Source organism: Magallana gigas, chromosome 3 (assembly GCF_963853765.1).
Source record: "Magallana gigas chromosome 3, xbMagGiga1.1, whole genome shotgun sequence".
Taxonomy (NCBI): Eukaryota; Metazoa; Mollusca; class Bivalvia; order Ostreida; family Ostreidae; genus Magallana; species Magallana gigas.
In genome coordinates this window covers 52,965,321-52,992,383 of record NC_088855.1, presented here as the reverse complement: position 1 = coordinate 52,992,383, position 27,063 = coordinate 52,965,321, and the positions used below count along the sequence as shown (strand labels likewise).

At 32.6% G+C, this 27,063-nt stretch overlaps 2 protein-coding genes across 8 annotated transcripts; one reads left to right on the top strand and one right to left on the bottom strand.

Moving 5' to 3' along the window:
* The first annotated feature begins 36 nt into the window (after positions 1–36).
* LOC105331824 (RING finger and SPRY domain-containing protein 1) lies at positions 37–26,254 on the top strand. Its single transcript, XM_011434172.4, has 15 exons — positions 37–175; positions 913–1,382; positions 2,473–2,638; positions 2,844–2,970; positions 3,266–3,324; positions 3,414–3,480; positions 3,758–3,898; positions 4,419–4,429; positions 4,621–4,725; positions 5,024–5,167; positions 5,443–5,554; positions 20,550–20,652; positions 21,145–21,300; positions 21,991–22,095; positions 22,685–26,254. Exons 2-15 carry the CDS (start codon positions 1,060–1,062, stop codon positions 22,932–22,934), a joined length of 1,869 nt encoding a protein of 622 aa, XP_011432474.3. The 5' UTR covers positions 37–175; positions 913–1,059; the 3' UTR covers positions 22,935–26,254.
* Positions 9,859–18,814, bottom strand: LOC105331822 (uncharacterized). 7 transcript variants are annotated; one of them, XM_011434167.4, is made up of 3 exons: positions 18,674–18,814; positions 18,195–18,358; positions 9,859–12,337 (listed from the first exon to the last, which is right to left on the bottom strand). In XM_011434167.4, the coding sequence occupies exons 2-3, from the start codon at positions 18,244–18,246 to the stop codon at positions 10,728–10,730; spliced, it is 1,662 nt and encodes a 553-aa protein (XP_011432469.3). In that variant the 5' UTR covers positions 18,247–18,358; positions 18,674–18,814; the 3' UTR covers positions 9,859–10,727. The 7 variants fall into 7 exon arrangements, with proteins under 7 accessions (XP_011432469.3, XP_011432470.3, XP_011432467.3 ...); XM_011434168.4 differs by having other exon boundaries at positions 18,678–18,805; XM_011434165.4 differs by lacking the exons at positions 18,195–18,358; positions 18,674–18,814 and adding an exon at positions 15,964–16,203.
* Positions 26,255–27,063: the final 809 nt, after the last annotated feature.

Below are 27,063 nucleotides of genomic sequence, written 5' to 3'. Positions count from 1 at the left end.
AACGCATATTTTGATTAATTACAGATGATATGAGCTCTTTATTTCAAACGCCGGTAAGAATTTTGAGAAAACGCCTTCAAATATCGATGATTTATTATATTACCCACAATTCTCTGCGGTCAACATAATTTTTCCAATATGGAAGATGAAAGTAAGAAGAGTCTTCCTGTTTGATGTAAGTAAACCAAAATCTTGAAAATGCGTAGGTATTTGAGATTTTTTCGTAATTTTGAATAATTGAAACAGCATATTGTTTGTGTACTGTTGACATACAAAATGTTTTCATCACTGCCCCCTCTCTCGCTCTCACTCTTGGATTAATAATTATCGTCCTGTAAAATCTTGACCAGTCGAGATATGTGTTTTAGAATTGTTTTGCACTCATTTACAAAGTTAAGTCAGTATATTGTGCGAATTTTGGTGTCACTTTCATCATTAAAGGTTCACTTTAAGTTGGTAACGCAGGTATTCAGGGATATGAGAAAATATTTTGAACGGTCATTTCTTCATTAAACAATGAAAGTTAAGTACATGTATACGTTACTTTAGTCTTAATTGAGATTGATGATTTTAAATCATTGGGCAGCCATTAACAAAAATATGCAAACAGAGTACAGTAATAACTTTTTCACATCCTTGACTTTTCTTGTCAATACAATGCATATATACAATGTATATTCCCATCTAAGAGTGATGATTATTGTGACAGAGCGGAGAGTTTGTTAAGCCAATTGGGTTCTTAATAACAGTTAATTCATAGGTTGGATATTTTGAATTCATGGAGTGGAATCACATTCACCACTCTCCTTGGAAAAATGAGAATTTTTATTTTATGCTGATCTTTTAATTAAGTCATTTAGTCAATATGTTCCTCATTTTTATAAAGTTTCCGAACCTTTTATTCAATTTTAGATTGAAGATGAATTGAATGCAACAGCAATCAAGAAGCAGGTAAAAGCTAGGGCTTCGAAGCACATAGAATGGGAAACTAGGAGGATGACATTTGCAAGAAAACAGTGTTAAAGACACATTTTAATAAGGAAAGAAATATGAACTGTTATGATTGTCACAATATGGATGTTGTATATGAATAGGAGTGCTATATTACAATTTCTACAGACAACTTTTCAGCAAACAAAGTACAGCATGGGTGCTTGTATCTGTAAAGAAAAACATGTTGCTACCAGTCGACGTTCAGTTAGAGAGACAGAGGGTAGTAATTTGAGTCAGGGCCAACAGTCAGTTGGTCAGCGACCGGTTTCTTCCAGCAGCCGAAGGTCCCTCCCCTCACACTCACACTCCAGGAGTTCCTCCAGAGCAGGTGCAAATGTGGATAAATTAGTGCTAGAGACACTTAAACTCATCCGCACTCTGGTTGACAAGTAAGGATTACTATATAATAGTTCAAATTTGTTTCATAAAAGTTTGATAGGTCGCAAGTATAACAAACTACCAGATAAAATTTATCCATATTTGAAATATATACACTGTAAATGTACAATTATATGTAAATTAGTTTGTCAATAAGTGTCTCAGTGGATGTGCATAAATTGAAACCGTGGTATTTTTTACTTTGTCTAGCTGCAGGTCTGTATCCCCCGGTCTGAAAAAATTCGGATGGACGACCTGAGAGCTACAGTGAAAAAATTGTATATTTATTGCGCAGGAAAACATGCGCTAGTTTTGGACTAATTAACCTTATTTATACGCAAATTCTGTGAAAATAATTAGTACCATTAAATTCTTTAATTATGCAATTTACTACTGATATCATCTCTTTACTTGCCTCAGACTTTCTCCAAAACATGCTACCGACCTCTGAAAATCAAGTATGTGAAATTTACATTGAGATCGAGAGTCACCATTTTTACATGTAAACAAACTGCACCACTTCAATTTACACGGCTGGTAATGGTGTTCAAAAGACTATCCGGGGCAAATAAAGAGACGATATTAGTAGTAAATTGCATGAAGAATTTAATGGTGCTAATTGTTTTCACAGAATTTGCATATAAATAAGGTTAATTAGTCCAAAACTAGCACATGTTTTTCCATGCAATAATTATACAATTTTTTCAAACGGTTGCACTGCAGCTAGACAAAATAAAACATACCACTGTTTAAATTCATGCACCGCTGAGACACTTGTACATGTATTTTGATTTTTGAGCTTTTACTAGAAATATGACTTTTTTTTTATTGATATCAATTGAATCTAAACATACAGATGTGTTTGTTAATTGTGAATGATCAGTCAAGATGAGAAATTAATATAGTAATTTCTACTACTGTGCAAAATTGCTGAATTAAGTTTCAGTGGTGAAATAAGAAACAACGATCTGTTATTTGAATGGGATCAAGTCTATCATAATTCTATTATACAGGTGAACATGTGTACATGTAATTAGTTAGGGTAATGTATATATGTAGAATGATCTGATTTGCTCTCACTCTAAGTGGTTTATTTGACAGTGAGCAAGGTCCTCCACAGGCAATGCTTACACTTCACCGTGTGGCAGAGTCAGAGGATGGCTGGCTACAAGTTGTGGAGTCTTTGGTGGTATCTATTCCTCTAGATGATCCCCTGGGTCCTGCTGTAATTACACTTTTACTGGATGAGTGTCCACTACCCACAAAGGTTTGGAAAGTTTCTTTTTTCGTTCCTTTTTTGAAGTACATGTACATTCATTCTGTATTTTTTATTTTTTTTATAGTTTCCGTCCTTTTGTTGTATGAGACCTTCATATAGTTGTGAAAACTTAAGCATGGCATTTTTTTCATACGTGAAACTATAATGGTTCTTCCATAATATTATTCTGCTTTCTCTCTGATCAACAAACTAGGATGCTATTTTACTGCTGTACAAGAGACTGAAGCTATCTCCAGTTAGTCCTGCCAAGGCCTACAACTCTGTCAGCTGTCAGAGAAATATAGGCGTGGTTCTGGGCTGTCTTGCAGAGAAGTTGGCAGGTCTGTTCCATTATACCAAAAAAGAATCATGAATTTTTCAAATACATGGACATGCATGATGTGTGATCAAATTGTTAAGGCAATGGAATGCAAATGATTTCAACTGTGCCAAGATATCAGATGATATTGATAAAGTAAATTCACAGACAGTTATTAAGTTTGAAAATGCTTGTATGAACTAATGTTGACCACGCTACCGTGGAGAGTTGTTTTTAAAATATATCTTGATGTTCCAATGAGCGTTTTATATTCTCATTTTGCACTGTACCATATTATTTCCTATTTTTAATTCTAGGTCCAAATGCAATAGATATTCTAACAGATGATGTTGTGAAGTACCTAATATCAAATCTGGTAATGTGGAATTTAGAATAAAGCCAAATATGAATAAAAATACTATATATATTTAATATTCTTGTCTATATCTTATTTCTTCTTGACAGAGTGACAAGCTAGACCCAGCTGTAATTTTACATTCCCTTGTGGCTCTGGAAAAGTTTGCACAAACTAGTGAGTCTGCTTAATGTCTCATATTGTTACAGAAATTTATTTCTGCCATGATCGCTATAATTACTTCTATATATGTGTTTATATTAATGTTGAAAGAACCCCCTTTTTTTAGTGTTTAAAATATTGGTAAATGATGTTGTGAATAACATGTAGTATTTTCATAGTATTCCTTCTAAAATGATTTTTATCTCCTATTCAGTATTTTGCCCCCCCCCCCTCCTTTTTGCCTTTGGTTGTATATACATAAAAACTACATGTACATATTTATTTCTACTAGGTGAAAACAAAGCCACAATAAACAAATGTCTACGAGAATGTAACCCCTGTCCGCTAGAGGTCCTAGAGAAGTGGTGGCGGCATGACAAGTACAGTTTGCGTGAAGTGGGGTTTTGTGCTCAGTGGTGCCTTGATAATTTATGTAGGTACAGATGCCGGGTCAGTCTTGTGTTCTTGTCTCATACTATCCCTCCCCTTCTTGATACCACATAAGAAAGTTCCTTATTTGTTTTGATTCTATGCTGATATATCTGTATGAAAAGTATGCTTATATTCAATACGATTTGGTCAAATACTGAAATAGAAAATATTTTGATATGTCAAAAATTTTAGGTAAAATTGTCATATGATTTTTGTACAATATATTGAACTTGTCTTTGTTAAAAAAAAACTTTGGTTATTTACATACATGTACACAGTGGTTCCCATGTAAGACTGAATACAATGACAAGCTCAGAGTAGATCCCAAAAATTACTTCAAATGTATTGATATGTGTATTCTTGAATGATTCCCAGTAATTACAATGAAGATGTATTTCAAAGAATTTTTCTTTTTTAAATACATTGTACTGATATACCAATTTTAAATGTTTTATCAAACATATTCAGTGTCATATTTGTATAAAAATTTACCTAATTTATTTTTTTTCTTATCATTTCAGTTGTTACTGAGGTCAGTATATATTTTTTTAATACAGATACATATACACACACAATGATTGTGCTTGTGTTCATAAATATATATTTAATTTGATATAGATAAACAACTTGGGTTTTTGATATGCCAGACAGACAAAATTGAATTATCTTTTTTAGGATTTGTCTAGCCCACATTCTTAAAACTATGATTTTTGGTTGTTGTAGAATCGTGAATTTTCATATACAAAAGAAGATTTAACCAATATAAATGTGATGTTGAATAGTAAAGATGTGAGTGAATACCTGAAAATTTCTCCAGATGGTTTGGAGGTGAGATCTGAGTCATAGGATGACATTCTAAGTTTAGTCTACTATGTTAAAATACTTTAAGCATGATATAAAGCTTGCCATATTTATAGATAATCATTCCATCCATTGGAAACAGTATATACTGTAAACTCAAATAAAACCAGATTTTTTTTCCAATACACGTAAAATAAATCTGCCTTCAACTCTTATCTCAGAACTGATTCCTGGAACTTCCTCCAAGGATTTGGTATTCTTCAATCTATGTACATGTAGTTGCCCACTCCTTCAGCAGTATCTAATTTTGTTTCAATATCAACAGGCAAGGTGTGATGCCTCCTCCTTTGAAAGTGTGCGCTGCACATTCCAGGTGGATTCTGGGATATGGTACTATGAGGTCACTCTCCTAACGGATGGTGTGATGCAGATTGGATGGGCTACAAAATCCAGCAGCTTTTTAAACCATGTTGGTATACTTTTAATGAATCATCATACCGTAATAAAATGTACAGTGTACTTCCTGGGTAGCTTAATCCTAATATTGACCTAAAAAAATGGCAACATGTTGGCATGTTGGAGCTTAAAAATCCTTAGCTAGCATGATTGAAATGTGCTTAATGTGTTACATGCTTTCATATTTATGATTTAAAATGATTTAGAAATATCAAGCAGAAGTGTCACAACAAGAGTTATATATATGAGAGCTGAGTAAATTTAACAGTGAATGTTTTTCGTTAACAGGAAGGGTATGGTATAGGGGATGACGAGTACTCCATGTCCTATGATGGCTGTCGGCAGCTGATCTGGTTCAAGTCGGAGAGTCATCCCATAGAGATGCCATGCTGGAAAGCAGGTCAGTACCTATTTACTGGGCTGCTAGTCTGTTTATTTCCTTGCTTTTGGACTAACTGCAGAACTGAAGCTCTCTGATCAGAAAAAAATCATATTAATGACCATAGAGATACAGTTCCACATGTGCTAAAAAGTTGCAGTCTACAGCACACAAAAACTTGTCTAGTTTTTGACTGATGAATCTTATTTCCAAACAAATTCTATGGAAATAGTTAGTACCATAAAATTCTTCTGCCAATTTAGTTCTGATTTTGTTCATAGCTTTACTTGCGTTAGATTTTCTTTTAAACACCTAACCGACCTTGAAAATTAACGTGCAGATTGATAGTTGCCATTTTTACATGTAAATAAACCAAAGGACTGGGTCAAAGAGCATCAGAGGCTATTAAAGGGATGATTTTGTACTAAAATGTCCAAGAAATTTTTTTTGGGGTATGGAATATTTGTACAGATGTGTTCATAAATAAGTTTAAAAAGTCCAAACTAGCACAACTTTTTGTGTTCTGTAAATTGCAAGTTTTTGTATGTAAAGCAATGTAACTCTGCAGCAGGTAAACCCCATTTTTCCAGTTGAGCTACAGGACTGCAGTTAGCTTTCTGACTTGTGTGGTGACTAGCTAATGTGTCATATTGATGCGTTTTGTTAGAAAAATCTAACAAAATCTAACTAAGCTTTTTAAGGTAACTTTTTTCTGTTGTTTTTTCTTTTTAATTTAAATTTTTGGATGCAAGAGTATATATTTCAAGTGAATATTTGTGTAGAAAAACTTATATATGAATAAAAAATCTCATGGGGAAAAAGTGAATAACCATTTTACATTATTATATAATTATATACCACAGATAGACAAGTATATCTATAGCCAGTTTGATATTTTGTGGTATATGACATTGGGATTATTTAAACTTTTCTGTCTTGTGTTTGTTTAATTTTTATTAGAAATTGGTAAAAACGTTGTTTGAATTGGTTTCCTCAAAGTGGCCCTTGTACACCTTTTGTATAGATTGGCAGTAATGTTACTATATATCATTTTATGTCTCTATGAAGAATGTGCATGCATAAATTTATTATGTAATTTAGGGAAATAGCGCCTGTGTATGGTGATAGAAAATTTAGTTGGCTTCTACCAAACTGCTAAAATAAGTTTGTGTCCTGCTAAAATCTTTAACAATTGATGTTGTGCATATATGGTGCCATTTTGGATAGTGTACTGCTTGGTCATTTTATTCCGAGATGGTTGTGAATAAATGGGATCTCTACAGTCTACATGAATACCTGCACCAATCAAGTGTAAATATTCAGCAACATACAGAAAACTGACTCAAAAAAATATATACACATTTGATACACTGAATATATTTCTATTTGATCTAATTGTCCACTATATATACTTGTATTTGTACAAGCCAAGTAGCAATTACCTCCCATTACAGACAACTCCAATTTTTCAACAAGAAACATTAAAATGAATTTAATTCATTGATACTTTGGATTTGCATTTACCAAAGCTCTTGGTCTTTGAGGTTTCACATGTTCTTAGATACGGATATCTAATATTATCTTTTTACATCCATGACAAACTTTCACATTTCTTAAGCTGAATTACAAAACTATTTACAGTAAATGTGCAATTCTCTCTTATAAAAATGAAAAGAAATACATGTAATTTTTAAAAAATAAATCATTAGTATTAAATATAGAAAATTTAAACATACTGGTAAACAATGAAAGTGGTTCAGACTGTGAAGGACACACTGGTATTTAAGCTGGGAGCACTGTGCAGTTCGTTCAGTTGATTAAGTCAATCTGACTAAAAATGTATGACTTTGATTGATAAAAGTTGTTCAAACTATTTTTTTTTAAATAAAAGCTCACTTCATCTCTTGATTAAAGCTTGGTTTAGACTTGATTCCAGCATCTTGTGTTATATCAGTATTTGTTGGAGTTTGTGAGCTCTTTCCATCATGTCTTCAATTGCTGCATGATATTTATGTTTTCGATTGTGATGTGCTCTCATCCATATTGTTTCTGTTGAAAATCAACTTGCTGAGTAATGTTTCCAAGTTTACAAAATACTCAGAAAGGACTATATATGGTTTGAGCCTAAATTGGCCCCCTTAAATGAACATTGTCATTTTACTATAATTCTTTGTTTTATTTGAACAATATACATTTGAAGTTTTTTTCATAATTTTTATTTTGATTTTAGTGCCCACAATTTAAAAATATGACATCATAAAATTTACCTTTTCCCGCCATTTTCGCATTTTTATCATAAAACGGCTTGTTTTGAAGCAGTTTTTCTTTAAGGAAACATTGAGCGACTGCTTGTCAATGAACAAACAAAATATTTTCACCAAAGATGTATCTCTCCAGTACTTATAAGTGACAAAAAATTTGTTCTTGTTCAAAGAGTCGCTCTATATTTCCGATTCGAAAAAAGATAAGAAAAATGTCAATTTTTGTCTGATTTTGATTGAATTATAAAAATAGCGTCACTTTTGATGTCATATACTGCCAGTGAGTGCATATAAATGAAATAAATAGGTGAAAAACATATTTTATGTCAACTCATTTATAAAATAACACAACAAATTAATGTACCTGAATCACTTTAAAATTAGTTAATTATGGGGGCCAAATATGACTATTATCATATAAAGTTCTTTGTTGTTCTTTTGTGTTTCTCTTCTGATATTAAGAGAGAAAAAATACCATAGCAAATAGTGAAAACCAAAAATGTTATTATTAGAAAAAACTGTTTGTACAGCTTTTATGAGAGGAAAAAGAAGTCAAAGCAAGTCAAAGTGTTTCAAATTGATGAAGTAATCGAACCTAATTACTGTATCTGTGTAATCAAGCATGCATAAAGTGCATGTTACACTCAAGTTCTGGTCTGTGTGATGCATATTCTGTCATTTGACCGGTGATCTTGTGTTCGATATTTACTCTGACGTTATGGTGACTTCAGAAATTGCTAGATGAATTGTTCAAGATTGTCTCACTTCCAAAGAAGAAACATGCAAAGTCATAATATTGGCATTCCCTAGCTCTTTTTATGACCAATTATTTCAGACGACTGACAGTTAAGTGTAATGGCCAATCATGGACCAGGATATCGTTCAGAATCAAGACAGATTATGCCGTGACAGTATCGGACTCCAATCTTACCAGTCAACCATTGTTTGTATTTATGGTCAGACTTTATTGGTTGACTGAGGACATGATTCCGATTCAAGCATTTAACTTGTATTTAAATGTCTGAGATCACCTCACCAAGTGGCTTTTAATCAGAATAGGACCTGGATTATCTGCACTCGGTGAATTGTCGATTCAAGCCTACGTTCCTTCAGTTGGGGATTCCAATGTTTTGGGTCCATAACAACAAATTGTGTTGTAGAATTAGAAATGACTTCACCATGACTTAATATAATGATTAGTGTATCCAAAGACACTATTTTGTCATTCAATAATAATAGATAAATCTCTAAGACACAAAATTAATATTGAAGGAATTAATGACTAATTTAAGAAAATTCACACAATTTTAATTGAAATTCTTTGTTTTGATAAATAAATATGGTATGTCCATTTTTATGGGTACTCCTGCATCATGGCAAGAGGATGGTTTTGTTACAGTAAAATGTGCCAAGCAAGCAAATTACAAATACCAGCCAAAAAGATAATTGGAAGGAGGGGGGGGGGGTTAAAAAAGGGACTTTCACTGAATCAAAATGATTATGATTCAATAGAAGGAGTGATGGTGGATTTGGAACTTGATTGGCAAGAACTTAGGAAGAGTAGATCAAACAGTAATTACTAATTAGCTGACTATGGGAAATGTACTGTAATCTGTGGCAGTAGACATGCAGACATGCATGCAGTATCAGAGACCAGCGTTGGTGACAGCAGACTGTATGCTACCTGTAAGCTACTTATAACTTGTCTCAATAACACCTGTACTCCAGTTGGATATAGCCACACTGTACTGTTAATCCCTCTGTTTGAGAATTATTGATGTCTCTGGGGAATTAGCCAACAAATGACTCACTTGGTTTTACTTTGAAATACAAGCATTTAATTGTTTAGTAATTAAACTTTCTGATCTTTAGAGGCCATTTCAAGTTTGCAATTAACTCTTGGTTTTCATACTGGCAATAGTTGACGTACCATTAATGTTACAATAAATCTTATTGCAAAATGTAGAACCTTCAGAATTGACTAATAATGTGTTCTTTATTTGTCTTGTCCTGACAGGTCGTATTGGTAATTGCTGAAAATAAAAATCTGGAAAACCATTACATTTTTTTTTCTTTCAGTTTTCTTTTATTTCAATGTTGATATTACAGTCAATAAAACTGATATAAAATGGATAGACCTATCTACAAATCATTCTTGCACAAAATCCAAGAATCACTGCAGCTATACATGCAGACACCTCAACATGTGCTTCATGCATTGTAACCCAGTAACAGCTTATTAAAATGAGTTTACTGTGAGCATTGTTCATTTGATATAAACTTTTGTTGAGTGGTTTGAGATGTAGAATATAACTTAAGGGAATATTAAGTGATACAGTTTATATAAAAAGCAGTAAATGCAAACTTTTAATAGCTTAATTACTACATCTGATATGTGGATAAGTGTATGAATGCTCGATAAAAAAAACCTTAATGTATGTATTACTTAAGCTCCATCAAAACCATTGTAATAGATCAAAATTGATAAATATTGAGAATATCTCTTTTTCACACATTTATATCCATATAGATACATGTACATGTTGGCACACTGTAAATGGTTAGATAATAATACTTGTACACGTTCTCTATTGAAGAACAATACCCTACTTTCGTAAATTGGGAACTTTTGGATTTAAATATATCTCTAAGAGCTGATAAAGTTAGAGTAAGATGTTGTTAGTTCCTCATGTAAAATCTCAAGAGCTATATAATGAAGATATCCATTATATCAATTCACAGATATCGGTAAAATGGTAATTCCAGATGATATCAAAGTAAATCCTATAAAAACAAAAGACTGAATTTTGACACAGTCCAGAACACAACACATGCTCAGCATCCAACAGATCAACAAATTTCTCAGTAATAATCCATTTGAATCTCTGTAAACAAGTTCACAATTAAATTTTCTCTTGTTTTATAAATTGTTATTAAACTACCGACTGAACAGTGGGTATTGCCTGGGAAGGCATGTCCGAGATATTCTCACCCAGCTCCAACTGCTGCCTAAGAAAGTCTACTTCCTGTTGCTGAAATTTGGTTCGGCTTTTCATCAGTTTTTCTACCACTTTCCTCATTTTGAATGTTGGAGTATGTCTGAGGGCTCGACCAGCCGAGTGTAGAGGCACTTTAGAAATCTCGTTATGGCTGAGATCGAGATGTGTCATCTGCTGAAGTATGATCTTGCTAGGAGTACTGCAGCGCTTTATATTGCCAGTTTCCACATTAGACTTGATGAATTTCCACAGATTTTTCTTCTTCTGCGACTTTTCCTCTTGGCCAGATTTGTTGGAGTAGGTAGAGAGAGCAGTGCCTGACCGGCCAATGTCACCTATCTGAACTTCCTTACTTAATTCTTTTTCAATCTTGGCCCGGAGGAATGGGTTTTCCTCCACTTGAGCAGGTTTGGAGAAGATACTGAGGAGTGTGGCCGCCTTGGCTATTGATGGCGCCTCTTTCTTTGGCTCCGGTTCTGGCTCTTCCTCACTCTCCTCACTAGATTCTTCATCTTTCAAGCTTTCAAAAAACTTGTTGATTTTTTTATCAATCTCTTTTCTTTCCAATTTAAGAGATTCTTGAGTCATTTTACCTGCTCGCCTGAGATTTGGCACAGATCTTGAGCTTTCACGAGTTAATGTTCTGGGAGTTCCGTTGGAGGCATTTGATGTGGTTTTACTGTCAGTACCAAAGAGAAGTTGTCTGAGATTGATGTAATCTGTTGAACCAAAGTCATCATCATCATCACTGTCCCATGCATTGAGTCGACGAGTTATGCTGGGACCGTGTGTGTGGGGTCTAACAAGTCTGTCGGGGGTAGATGTACGCACATTCTCCCTAAACTTCACATGCGAATCCTTTGTTTTCTGTCTTTCAATGGAAGGAAGTTTGGCAAATTCTCCATCACGACTATTTAATGTTCCTCGAACAGAGGCAGACATTTTTGAGACAGGAGCAGATTTAGATCCCCTTCTCTGATAAACTGAGGTTTTGTTAGAACTAAATGAGAAATTTCCAGGGGTTGAAAGTCGTGTGGTAGCAAAAGAATTACTCTCCTCTTCGCGATCCTCCTTTTCTTGTTGGCGTAACATATTCCGTGCCTTGGACACTGTAGGTGTAGCATTTAGATCATTCATACTCCTTCCACGAATTGGGAATTTTTGTTTTCTTTCCAAGTAATAACAGTCACTTAATACACCAAGTCTTTTTTCAGAATTTTCAATCTGAAAAGCATCATACGAAAAATCTTTCCTTGGTTGCATGCGTTGTTTGGTTTCCAGATCAATTTTTCGTTTATTGATGTCATATAGCTTGACTTGGTAACGAAGTTCACTAGAATTTTCATGAATCTTTTTCATATTCTGTGAAAGTTCCTTGTTGAGTTTCTCGGCCTTCATTAGGAAGTGCTTTTCGCAGACATTGTTTTTGACACTGACCAGCCTCTCGGTGAGCGAAGACTTTTTCTGGTTCTCCATGGCTTCATGTTGCATTTCCTGGAATGGATTGGACACGAGCTGCTCAGAGTCCATGATAAAGAAGTTCCCTGCAAGAAAACAAAGTCAAAGAATTAGAAAATCAAATTCAAGTACCTTTCATGCTTGGTCAGGTTTTCTGATGTTTTATCACCTTTGCCAGGGAACTTCTTTAGATGGAATTAAATTCGTTTTCATGTTTTCAGACTGTTTCTTATGACAGGTGTCCTTAGTTCGAGGACTAAACTGGGTGTAGTCTGTTATAGGCATTCTTGTTATTATATCAGCCCGTTTCTAGAATCTTTCTGCCATAGAGGTTTCAAATGTCCACCCAAAACAAAGAACGGAGTAGCACAGCCAATCAAGCCCAAACAAGGGATGAATTAACAAAGATCAAATTCAGACATCTAATTATATGATAATCAATGCTCTGGTTAATTTTAGAGGTACAGACTGGATATCAAATTTGGTGTCCTTTAGGACACCTTTAAACTTTTGATGGGATGGATATATCTTGCCTATAAATTCAAAATTTGTAAATGTAAGATGAAGTGGAAGAACTGAAAAATTTTAAAGGTCATTTGCTTTTTTGTCTTACTTGCGCTGTAGTTAACATCAATTCCATCCTTGAGAGCCATTCTGATAACAGTGCTAGATTCTCTCTAAATGTTAGTCCTTCATGTTAGAGGAGTTATGTTAGATGTGAGGACTATGAACAGGCTTCTCTCTCCACTACCATTGCAGCAGTAATGCACAGATTATGCACCTATGTGCAACTGTTTCTCATGAGAAGGTTAATCCGCAGTAAGAATTTAACCTCAGATTCATTATTATTTTAATCTCTTGTGAAAGACTGCTGGATTATGGGTGTATGGGAGTGAGGTCGCCTATGATAATCTGGATTGTAATGAATTCACCACCGGTACAACAGAACACGGCCAGTGTGTGATTATTGTGTAAATTTTATTCTCATTATATGTCATAACATTCAAATCCTTTGATTGTTATATTCCATATATTCCAGAATGTAGGATTCTCACTGTCAATATTATTTTGTTTTTTATAATAGAAATGAGTTAATGATATGGTTATTAATTACTACCAGAGATGTTTTCTTTTTCTTTTAAGCAAAGTTTTAAAAAAAAGTCTATTCTCCTTATAGATATTTTTCACTGCCAGTTAATTAAACCAGGCATTGCACAAGATTATACAATTTTCCATATAATATTACACAGTAGAAACAGATTTAAATGTTATCTAATTTCAATAGGAGTTAAAAGCAGTTTAAGATCCCGTACATTTAAATAGAAATTTATGGCAACATGAAGCGTAAATTATGCCGTTGAAGAGGGCTTACATTTATTTATTTAATTGAATAAGAGATTCACTGTGTCCATGATATAATCAAGTTCCGACTTGCGGATCATGATCAATTTTGCGATAAACACAAACTCATTAATCCAGGGAAGTATCGGATAAGCCATTAAACTAACACCAGGTTTACCTAGAATTTATCATCCAATATCCACCAGTAGTTCTTTTCTTTGGAACATTGATCAAAAATCCTATTTGCATGTTTTGATAGACTGTTTATTATTCACATCCAATACAAATTGGAAATTATATTGGTTTGTTTATTTCATTCCGTTATTAGGTCATTTGGTTGTAGTCCGTGAATCAGGGAATTATTAAATGTGTAAACAAGGTTTTAACTTTTGATGAACAGTTGATAAAGTTCCGTACTAGCAAAATGGCAATTAATGAAAATACAGTGTCTTATGATAAAATTAACAATTCAAGATAATTAAAGATTTTAAGAATGTAGCTTCTTCCCCTATATGAATTACGGTACAGGTGGATATATATTTATATGATGATAAAAATATTATTATATTATCATTACTGACACATGTATTTCGAATTCCTAAATTTAATCAACATTTGAGATGAGGTTTTTTTCTCTAGAATAACTGTTTATTTGAAGTCTTTCAAATTAATTATGCATATGCCTTAGAGATGAATTTGCTTTAAATAAGGAAAATGACAACTGAAGTCCAACAAGTTTGGGGAATTGAAGTTTACCTTGTTGTTTAACAACAACTTGGAATTCATCCTGGTCTCCCATCTTTGCATTCAATAAATGAAAACAACTCCTTAAAACATATAATTCACAGTCCAAATAGAGAAATCAAGCTCCAAATGTTTCCCTTTTTCTCTCAGAGATAACATCCATAATTGAAGATTTGACATTTTCTTAAATTTTTTTCTTGATAATTAAACAAAACAAAACACTGTCAGCACAACACTGCTTTGAAGATGTTCTTGACCAGTGTGGGACTGTGGTCATCGAGGAATGGACATTTGGTGATTTGTATTAAATCAAGCCTTTAATCCCAATTCAAATACAATTGGCTGTGATTTCTATTGTCCATATTATGTTAGACTCTTTGATTAAAAGCTACTCTGTTGTAAATCTTTAATCCAACCAAATTTAGTTTTAATTGTATTTGTGGATTATACATTTTTTAAGACTTTTAACGAAAGCCCTTTTCTGGTGGAAAGACAATTTTTATTCCACCTGGAAAATTATAGGTTAATACTTTTGTTTGATTTTTACTGTAGACAGCAATATAGTGGATTTGTTATTTATAAATTTCATAAATTGATAATTCATATATTTGTTCCGAACAGCAGTAAATTTCATACAATGCCATTATACCAATAATTATGTTTCGGGGTATTTCTTAAATATTGAATGAATTTTTACATTAAAAACAACTTTTACCCTGCTCCCCCCCCCCAAAAAAAAGAAAAAGATGTAATACATGTATAAACCAGTTAGCTTACCATCATGCACTATAGGTTCCATGGTTAAAAGTGAATGTGGTTGAGGAATTTTCATGGTTTGATCAATATGAACTGATTGAGTGAATAGCTCGCTGATAAATCTGGGGCTTTCATTTTGTCACTGATCATAAAATCGTAATCCCATGTAATTCTTACTCAGTGTTGTGTGATATGATCAAATTGAAGAATCTGTCAAAATCCACGACTAAACAATATGATCAGCTGTTGACAGACATACCGGTAGTTGTAACAGGTAGAATTATTCCACAGACCTTCTATTTTCAGCGGTTATGGTTTTATGTTGTTGTCAGTGATTTTCAATTTTTTGTAGAAATCTTAATCGGTTAGCTTATCCAAATACTTATCCTTATATCCTGTGAGATGGCTAATCTTGACGACAAACAGCTTGATGTATAATTTATTGGAAAATCAATGAGGGGACACCCTTAATATGCAATGGAATCACACTTGTAAGATTTCACATATAGTAATATAGAGACATAGAAATGTGTCCAAATTGCTTGATATTAGAGGATGTCATTCAGCAAGAGATAAAATAACAGGATTACTTTTAAATATACACTCTGTAAACTTTAAAAACAAGTAACAGATAACAGGTGCATATATCTTTAGAGCATAAATGGACAAGACAGAGGGACAGATGATAACAATAACAGTTTAATCAGTAACTTCGTGGTAATTTTGCAAAAATCTGGAAAATCCTTCTGTTTAAAAAAGATTACAGACACCAAGTAAAATAAACTTGAAATGAAAAAAAAAATCAGCAGTCTTCACAGAAACTAAAGATTCCCTTGTATTTGTATTTTTAAAACTTGTTTTCTGAACTTACCTTGTTGTTCTATTGGAGAAATAATAGAGTTCTCCGATAGCATAGCCTCGGACATCGACATTTTGATTTTTTTTATAGAATAACTATCCTTCTCTGTAAATTATGCCATGGGCTTGTTTTTCCAACTTCTTCTAAAACATATCTGAATATTTTATTGTTGATATTTTAACTTGTGCCATTCTTTTTGCAAACGGATTTAAATACATGATGCCGGTATCTAATTGTTTGACACTTTTTGGAAACAATATGACAGATGGGTATATATTTCTTTTTGGAAGATAGGGAGCACATCAAAACTCGATATCTCATTCATGGTGTCTGATTAAAAGATAGGGCCTTTAATTAAGAAGGCATCTATCTTTTTCAGAAGAAATTCCTCTATATAAGGAACTGGTTTATATTTGATATATCCTATGCTATTTGGTTTTCTTGTGGGTAGAAAATTGTGACTTGTGATTACTTGTTTTTGTTCACACAGTCATCTAATGGTCAATTGGTGGCACTCTCTCTCTCTCTCTCTCTCTCTCTCTCTCTCTCTCTCTCTCTCTCTCCTTGTTGAATCTTAGATAATTTAATTAAACAAATATTTGTTACATAGATTTTGTGCCTTTGGTGAGGTTTTGATCTCTTTTCTCCCTGTTGTGTTTATATATGATTAATATACTGTAGAGGTCGTTTAGTCCCTGTGTCTAAAGTTCACAGTAGCTGCATTGTTACCATTCATGGCAGCTTGAAATTCAAAGAGAATCATTTTCCCCCACAAAATAAAATGTTAGTTATAAACATTTCCATTATATTTTCTTTCTTTGCTTATTTTTCATTATACATGCATATTTTTTTTTATGTATTGGATGCATTCTAAACTCTATACTATTCATTGAATATAACTGTACTATGATTCCTTTAGAGCTTTGGCAATTTGGAGATGGTCCCTTCATGCATATCATTAAACAAAACTTGGTTAGGTTGCTATATTCAGATGAATGGGGAGATAGCATCTAAAACTGCACACTTAACAGAACAGATCTCCTTTTAAATTGGCATACTATGACCAAGCATTTACCTCTAGACATCACCAGCAATTAAATGTTACCAAGATATATATACTGGTAATTAATGTTGGCCCATTAAATGAAGAAATCTAGTAACTAGAGTAACTAGAGAACACTTAATATAGAGTGGTTCAAAATGTGGAAAATTAAACAGCATCTGATTCAGATGAATGCAAGATATTTATAAGTATTTGGAGATAATATTGGTGCATGTAAAGCCAACTCAGAATCACATACATTTCATTTAATGAAAATGGATGTGTTGTAATTTTTCATTTTATATACCAATATTGAATAAAATGATTTGATAATGATTGATTTGAATTTTCTGTTTTATGTATTTTGAAATAGATTTCCAGTCACAGTTAGATAGATACTCATTTTATTGTAGAATTGGACCCCTAATGTCACAGATTTTACTGATTTTTCAAATTCCTAATTAAACTTCCCAGCAGGGAGGCAGATTAAACCATTAACATATGTTAATTGGATTGCCTGTGTAGTGAGATTTTCTACCCAGGGAACCCTGTGCTACCACTTTATGGTCTAAACTTCAGTTAAAAGGATCAGATCTCTTTTGATGATCAGCAAGATAAAACTGATCTAAATATATCGGATAGATACAACTAGATTGCTAAATGACCCCATCAAATAAATTACAAATTTAGATTTGATGGTTAAGGTTTAACTTATCAAATGAAACTTGTAGTTTATAAGGTTTGCTTTTCTATCAAGAAATGTCTGTATTTCTTGGAGGCTGCATATTAAATTGTATATAGAGCAACAGTTACTGAACAAATTATAAAGAAGCATTGCAAATCACATCACTTATCAGTATTTCAGTGACTGGTAAACTGATGCATGATACGGAAAATGTATACAATCTTCTACCACTAGCATAGCAAGATAGTACATAGGGATCCTAATCACTTGACAGCTTCTTCTTTAAAAAGTTGGTTATATTTGTGACTCATTAGACATAAACAAATTCTGACCCATTTGGAAAAGCGTAATCACATGTAAACGTTGCCAGATCTACTTACTGTCAAAAAACATGAATGCATGTAAAATAGGTTCAAACCGCTCACATTATTGAATGAAAAATTATCATAAAGATTTAGACAAACAGGCAGACAGGTAGACAGACGGACAGACAGAGAGAGACTTCCATTGACTTACCCACTTGGTAGAACTGTTTGATGTTGTGCCCAAGTCCGTCTAGAGTAGACATTTTGTTTTCCGTTTTTATGTCAGCATCAGATGATAAAAGTTATTGAATAACAAGTAATTGTACAAAAGGCATTAATCCCACAGTCAATATCCATATAGCTCTAACCATGAACCTACAAAGAAAGGGGATCCTTGGTGTGATTTATAAGAAAGTTGTAGTATGACATTTCTATTCAGGAAAATCATGCCAAAAAAGGTTTAAGAAATTTATTTTGACTAAGGATTCACAACCTTGTATTAAATGCAAGATATATTTCATTTAAACTTTTATATCAATATTATACCAATATCTTGGATTTAATTTAACATTCAAACATTAAAATGATCTTGAGTTTTATAATGGCGAGGTTACATTGATAGATACGAAGAAAAGCTTTCATGGCCATTCCAATTGAAAAGAAATTAAAAAAGAAAAACCTTGTGCTTACCTACCAATTGGAGGGAAATGCAGTCAGGTTTTTTTTTCTTCCAGATTTTGAAATAGTCTTGTTTTCATTCTCTTTGAATCAAATGATTGACGAATTGGTGTAACAGTATTTGGTCAGCATGCAATTTATCAGAGAGCCAAAGAAGCAAGGTTTCAGTTTTATAATTAAAGAGGAACAAAGTAATTATGTTCTCAATTTCAAAAATGTCTTTCTCAAATGTTTCCTTTTCTAAAATGCTAAATGCACCAATTGGGTTTGACCTTGTGCATTGAAAAAAGTTTTTAAGCAGGATTTGATTGAAAAGAGGAGAGGAGTTGTTTAACTAAGGGTTAGATATAATTGCTTAAGATAGGCGAGAGATAATCGTGACATTCTTTGAGTAAAAGACTGTTCTCAAAGGAGACAAAATGATTATTTCTTCTCTTTATATAATTTTTAAATATTGAATTGTAAAGTTGTCTTTTTTCAAGCTCCTTTATCCTAGTAATTCAAACTAAAGTCAACATGGGACATTAACATCTTTGGAAACAAAATCCTTTAACTCCTGAATGGAAATGAACATTTCTTTGTGCCACACTGCACTGTCTATATATACAGTTTAAATTTTCATTTGTCATACTTATGTGAAAATGGTTGCACATTAATTTAGGGTATTCAGCAGTCTTCAAAGTTACCTGACAGATTGTTAGGAGGATGGTAAACAATAAGCTTCAAGCTTACAATGGTATTATACATTCAGACAATGAATGCCTGACATTTGTCATTCTGTTGCTTAGTTTGTTCAAGTCCACATACTTGCCTGCTTGAATTGGTGTTTGTACACTTTGAATTTGTTGATGACAAGTGAACAGTGTTCTGTTTTGTAGGGGGTGGGGAATACTGATTTATCAGTAAACTATTTTACATCCTTTGAGGATGTTTCACTGATCTGGAGACACAACCCTATGGCGGTGAAAAGCTTCCATCTCAGGCTTATGTTAGTAGTGTGGTAGAATACAAGTCTTCAGAAAGCACATAAAGAGGACCGTGGTTCAGGCATCAATATTAGAAATGGGTTTTGTCAGCAGGCCTTGCCTGATATACAAATGTTTTGATAGAACATTGAAATGTGTAAAATACAACCTTGGAATATTTTTCTTTGAAATAATTAATCAAAGTGCATGTTTACTAGAGATACAGATCTTTAGCAATAAAAAAAGAGAACTAAATCCCAAAAATAGTTTAATACTTAGAAAAAGGGAAAAGGTACTGACAGATTGGCACATTCTTAATCTCTGAAAACAAATAACTATGATTGAATGATCCACATAATATAAAGATTATTGTCAGAAGACTGGATTAGACATACAAAATTCTCAATCAGTTGGACTGTAATAAATGAAAATACATGTAGTATGTAATGCAATGTAAGTAGTTTATGGGGATAGTATGTAATGCAATGTAATAAATTTAGATAGTATGTAATGTAATGTAATAAATGGAGATAGTATGTAAAACAATGTTAAAAAAAATTGATCCCATGCAATTTTAAAGGAATTGCCCAGTCAATATTTGATGGCACCATTTTATAAATATATGTGATGAACAATAACAATTCTGTGATAAAAATAGTTATCCAAATTTTGCATGTTTTCAGATTTTGATTGCATGTGACTTAATTTGATATCTTTAGTTGATACTTAAAATTAATGTCTTTAGTTGATCTGATATATAACTTTGTTGGGGTAAGATTTGACTACTCTTCATTGTATATATAAAGTGAAGATTATCATAAATATGCCTTCATTTGCAAAAATTTGCTTCAGTATTTTCAAACATGTGATCCAGATAAAGCTTTATGTGTAGTTGGGGTATCATGGTGTGCTATGTTTTGTAGGGGACATCTTGGGTCTGCTACTGAATGTGGACAAGCACCAACTGATCTTCTACTTGAATGGAAAGGGACTGGACCCCCAGGATAGCCTCTTCCAACATGCAAGGTTTGATATCAACATTTTAATTTGATTTCTTTCTATAACATTAATTCCTCTATCTTTGTAATGACTGAAGATTTACAAATACAATGTACCTATATTACTTACTGAAAACTGCAATTCATATATTTATTTTAAACACAATTGTGTCATGATGAAATAAAAGGCAAATTCGTTTATAACAGTTTTATATAAAGCAAAAATTATCCATATACAGTGACACATTTAATAAAATCTTTGATGCTAAAAATAGTACACTGTAGTAACACAAATAATTTTTGCACAGATATCTTCACTTTATCATGAATAAATATCCCATTACAGTACATAGAAAGATGCTACTGTTAAAAATGAGTAAGAACAAGGTACCCGGTGTACTTTGTAAAACTCATCCTCATTCAAGAATATTTTTGCTCAAAATTTTTCTATTTGTGGCCTGACATAACTTTTTACGGCGTTTTTATATATGTTTGATGGCATGCTGTTCTTATCTTCCAGGGAGGGATTCTTTGCAGCGGCTAGTTTTATGTCTTATCAACAGTGCTACTTTAATTTCGGGGCCAAACCATTTAGATATCCCCCAAAAGACATTGAGTTTAAAAGCTTTAATGACCACGGGAAGTTGTCAGAGGAGGACAAAGTCATACTGCCAAGGTATCACATTACAACGTATTAGTACATTCATTGTAAATTTACATACTGTAGTTTCCTTATTTTACGCGAGTACTTAATTCTGCGATTCAACGGTTTAGCATCATATCGCGAGAATGTAAAATTGTGAACGCCGAATTTTTATCATAATTCCAAATAGTTTACATCTGTACAAAAATTAAAGAGAGATTTTAAAATCCGCGAGATGTGCTTATCGCGATTTTGTGCGGATATTAATTTCTCGCGTTTAATTAGGAAATTACAGTACCCGGTAATGATGAAGCTTGGGAAATGAGACCTTTTAATTGTTTATTTTTCAACCTCCTAACAGGTTACCTGCACATGAAATTAAAAAATATATATATAAAATTGGGGAATCAAATCAATCATCTAACTAATTGCTAGTTATTTTACTGTGCCAAGATGTTAATCGTGATGGTGAAAGAAAGGTTTGAAGATTGTATGATTCTTATGTTTTGACCAACCAGTTCTGACTGTAGTAAAGCTATGACAGGAAAAAGAAAGATAACTCTAAGCTTGTCTTGTTTGTTAGAAACAACAAGGACTGTGAACCATAATTTTTCTACCAAAAAAGACATGACAAAAATTTTAAAACCCATACAAACAAAGAAACATTCATTTGCTTTCCACAGGTGTTTCTTAATAATATGATCATACTTAATAATGTTACAGACACATGAAGTTGGAACTGCTGAAAAATCTGAATGTAAAGGAAGGAGCCTGCACACTTTGTTTTGACCAAATAGCCAATTATTACCTGTCTCCATGCAAACACAGGTAACAGATTTTGTAACACAGTTTGTGAAATCATAAATCTATAGATTGTCATGGGTTATCTGATTTGTAGGGTAGATTTTGATAAACAGCTGTAAATGATTTTCATGTAAATCTTAATCATAGTACAAATGTATAAACAGTGCAGTGATAATTATGGGACATAATTCGTCTGGTAGGTACAGTGAAATCCACAACTATAGGTCCACATACAATTATAGTGAATCTGGTGCATTGTTATTGGAACATTGTACTTATAATTTATATTTTAAAGTATAATAATTTCTACATATATCAAATTACTAGTATCAAGGCAGGACCAAAAATTTATTGTACCAGGTAGTTCTAAAGGCCAAATAACTGGTTAATTTTTTTTTACCAGAATTAATCACCATTTAAAGGATACTGCTTCTTCTATCACATGTTTTTTAAATAAATGAATTCAATTATACAGTAGTCTAATTTTCTTATTTTTTCAAAAAAAACCTATCAAAATGCAGAATATTGGGAAGGGAGTATCCCTAAAAGATCTATTAAAGAGATTTTGTGTGTTAAAAGTACCTATGCTGATTGGCTTCATTTTATTTCACAGGGGATTCTGCTATCAATGTACACTTCAGATTGAATTATGTCCAATTTGTCGAACAAAAATTGATGAGAGAATCCAAGAAACTTTGTCTGAAGATAACAGCAAATCCACCCAGACACCAAATGGTCAGAGTAAAGATTCAATAGTGAATAGTGACACAACACCAATACAGGTGACACTCGATAAAATGACAGCTAATGGACAGACTGTGGAAGCCATAGTGAACAAAGAACATACCGGGCATGTATCATAGCCCAGGCTTCCTGCGGGGGCCAGGGCTACTTCGATGGTTTTATCACCTCAACAAAAAGCTGAATGAGTGAATCATGACTTTTTTATGAAAATCTTGTTTAATGACTTTTTAATGAGACTATTTGTAGTTTTGTAACCATACAGAGGACTTTTTGTTTCCAATTTGTACGCTGTGATTTTGTTGTTACCATTTCTTTAGTAGAATATTTAATCTGTTATTGGTAAGAGATGCTTTTATTTCATCGTTGAAAAAGGTTTATCTGATGTTTTAGAATGCCTAGAAATGTTTTTTTTTCGTAATTGTTTTTAACACTGATTCGTATCTTTCGTCCAATAATTTTTGTGGACAGTGATTTTTTTAGTTTTAAGCCATTGTTGTATATCAATGATGGTTCACTGATACTTCATACAGTGAAAAAGTACCGGTATATACAAGATGGAGGCCCTTAGTGTCAAGATTGCTTTAAAAGATCAAAGACCAGTTTCTTGGATTTGACACTCTGTACTTTCAACAAGAAATTATTCAAGAATTTCTATGAAATCAGTATTAAGGATAAATATTAACCTGGATAAATGTACTGGTACATAATTTTCTATTAAAGTGAAATCATGGACTTTAAAATTATTAATGCCAAAATGGCTGTTATAATTTTTTTTTGTATGAAAACAAAATTTGAAACAAATTAATCTTAAATCCAAACTTACACTGAGCCACACTAAAAAAACACAAAGTGAAAAATAAGAATTACACTGGTAAAATTAGTATTCATTTTATGATTAATTGATAGAAAATATGGAACAAATGGAATTAGTGGTCTCATTCTTTCCTTTAAAAAGACTGGTTGATCTGTTAACCCCCATCCCAATTGTAAGTACATACTAGACTTTGACCCGTGCGTGCACGGGTTGACTGCATATCGGACATTTACGAAATAGGTACATCGACACACCTTATTATTGACATTTACATAACAAAGCTATAAGCCTACAATAATATAATTTCCTTAGTTTGAATAATCTAACTGTGTCTCGGGAAAGGCCCTCACCACAGTAAGAATGCATCCCATATATATACCCGTAATGTAGCAGAAAATTGCAGAATCGCTCCGGAACGATTTTGGAGAAAATGAATGAAGTTAGCTTGAAAATAACAGTCAAATTCATCACAACAAACCTTTTTGAGACTGCAAATACCTTTCAACTAAAAATTTTAATCCATAGAATGGAAGAATTCAACACCTTTTAACCAACGTACACGTATTTTCTTTGTAAAACTGGGTCCGTAGGACATTATTCATTTTTACGATAAAACATATTCTATCTTCACTCTCCTAACAAATAAAATGTAGCTTTTTTGCATGTAATCAAATATTTTTTGTCATCATGAAGACAAAAGTAAGTACTTAGTTGAAATGTATATTTGTTATTTTATACTTTCTCTCATAAGAAATCATTAATATATATGAACAGAATATATAGCAAAAGTCCAATGAAAATTTAGCCGTATTTGTATTATCATTTGAATTTTCTGAGTTTATTCATTGTGGAAACATAAACTAAAGATCCCGTTAGCGTGAATGTATTGCGCAAGCGCAAGATTGTAAAATTAAAAAAATCCAGGTGATTTCCGGGATTTTTTGAGGAATTTTCGTTGATTATTAATTAGCGAAGCTTAACTGAGAAAAAATTAAAACAAATTGGTAATCTTCAAGTACCAATGATGTTTAAAATATATAAAACAAAAGACAGTATTCTTCCGATTTCTCATTATTAAAGACCAAAAATTCGAGTCTATTATTTTAGTATAGTAGTATAGATGTTTACATGTAGGCTTAATACCGGTATATTTATTGTCTGAAAATGGCGTGAAAATAAAGGGTGATTGACAATTCCATATTTTGATTTTGTTGAACTATTTTACAGCATCCAGAAATGTTTCTAAAAATTCTGTTAATATCTTCTAGATTGTGTTGATAAAGAGAGGGTAAATAAATAGTATATAAATCAGAACCAGGCTAAAAAGACAACCTGCAATATGGCAATGTTGGTGCTGTAGAATTAGGGTTTTTTTTGCATTTCAATCAAATCAGGATAGTTCTGTGGGTTATTATTAACTTTATTTTAATAAATAAATTTATTGTTGCATTATTTTACGGAAAAAAAATCAAAATGAAATTTTTGTCCCTGTGTTATTGTGTTTGATATAGATATCATGTAATATGCTGTGGTTTTTGTTTTAATGAATTTGCTTTTTATTTTCTTTTACGCATTAACCAATTTAACAGTGTTGTGATATATTAACTAGCTGTATTTATTAAAAAAAATCACTAATGTCACGTGGTTAGCAAGATTTCTATTTCCCTTAAACACAAAACACCAATATCAGCTACAGGCTCTTGTTTGTATGGTGTAAGATCTTTGCCTGTTACACCTTTGACTTATTGTTATGGACTAGTGTTTTGGAGTATGCCTAATTCTGTAGAATTTTCTTATCATGTTCTAGTATTCTTACTTCCTTAACATACAATTACATACATTGCATTATGAAAACCCACAGCCAGTCTTGCATATGCTCACTGACTATAAGCCAACTCATTTAACTTTGCTGGTTTTCATGGATATTTAAGATAACATGCAGTTGTTTAAGCACTTAATTGATTGGTTGGACTTTTTGCACAAAAATGTGAAAGAGCCAATGGGAATAGGGCATAAATGGGAAAAGTTCAAAGTTAGTCATTTCCTTGGTCAATAAACGTTTGTGAGACTGCCCAAGGGTTTCTGGCGATGCATACATTGATGTGTGTACTACACAAGGAAATTTCCACATCGTTCACTCTCCAATTCGTGTGTTTAGCCAGTCAGGATACATCAGTACATCCCTTAGCCCCTTCCATCAGGATTTCGGCCTGGGTCTGTATTTTCTGTCTATATAGGTGTTTATGTTTTATTATATCTGTCCCGGAATCGACCCATCCAGGATTTTAGATGTACATGCATTTGTCTAGTTTTGTTTTCTGTTGTCCATGTGCAATAAGCTATACACACAATGTTATTCTTTATGGAATGTTATGGAGAATTCAAGTCTCACTGGACATTGGGATTTTACCAAGAAATCTACCATGACTTTATTAATCATAAGCTTATCTACTGGGATAATTTACTGGAGAGAAAAACACAAATTCTCAGGTAAATGCTAATAGTTCAGTGCTGGTTGTAACATGCTATATAATATTGGCTAATCACATTTTTCATATGTTATGATATGTTTTCTACATTATAATGTGATGTACGTACAAACCATAATAAATCACATTAAAATTATGTAGAGTTAAAATTGATAATCATTTTTTGAGGACAATTGTCTTATGCTATAATATGTAAGTCACAAGGAATGAATTTTATTTTAATCTGTGTATATATGAACAATGTGTGTAAAAAAAATTCTTCCTATAAAAACCAAGTGAATAAGTAACACTTGGAGAAAGTTGGTAATAAAGAATAGGGGACATGCTCTAAATTCCAAACGTCTAGTATAGTTGTTGGCAGGAATCATATTGTACGAGCCACAAGTTTTAAGGGAAAAAATACTATTTGTTACATGTATTAAAAAAAAATACAAGAGACTAAAAAAATTGATAATCGTTTTTAAAATAATTTCAAATGTTTAAGATATTTTTTTGTCTTGTTAATTTTGGTGTCAGTTCCACCATATATGAATAATTATGACCAGTGTTTTCTCTAATGAAAAAAATCAGAGCACCCATTACATGTATTAAATTTGAAATTTCTGCCACAGACAATACATCATAGCTAGTCCAGTTGATTGTCTCAGTGAACACCTCACAGTTGATTCTATTTTTAAAGATTAAGGTACATTTTACCGATTTCAAGAGATATAATTTGTCTTTTGATAAATGACTATTATTCCTTTATTAACTTGTCATGTTAAAAGAAGTATCGGGTAAGCTGATGTCATGTGCATTTCAATTTTACGATACATTCAGATTTTATTTGTAAAAACATTATACCTACAGCAAACTTTAATGTCAGTGTACTGAATGATGACAAACATTTGTAGTCGTCTCAATCTGTGATATTTGTTTATATGTCATAGGAAGGTAAGGGATTTC

Coding starts and splice junctions, on each gene's coding strand:
- LOC105331824 (XM_011434172.4), top strand. CDS start 1,060: ATGATTGTCACAATATGGATGTTGTATATGAATAGGAGTGCTATATTA. Junction 1,383..2,472: donor ATCCGCACTCTGGTTGACAA/GTAAGGATTACT, acceptor TTTATTTGACAG/TGAGCAAGGTCCTCCACAGG. Junction 2,639..2,843: donor AGTGTCCACTACCCACAAAG/GTTTGGAAAGTT, acceptor TCAACAAACTAG/GATGCTATTTTACTGCTGTA.
- LOC105331822 (XM_011434165.4), bottom strand. CDS start 16,024: ATGTCGATGTCCGAGGCTATGCTATCGGAGAACTCTATTATTTCTCCA. Junction 12,338..15,963: donor TTCTCCAATAGAACAACAAG/GTAAGTTCAGAA, acceptor GTTTTCTTGCAG/GGAACTTCTTTATCATGGAC.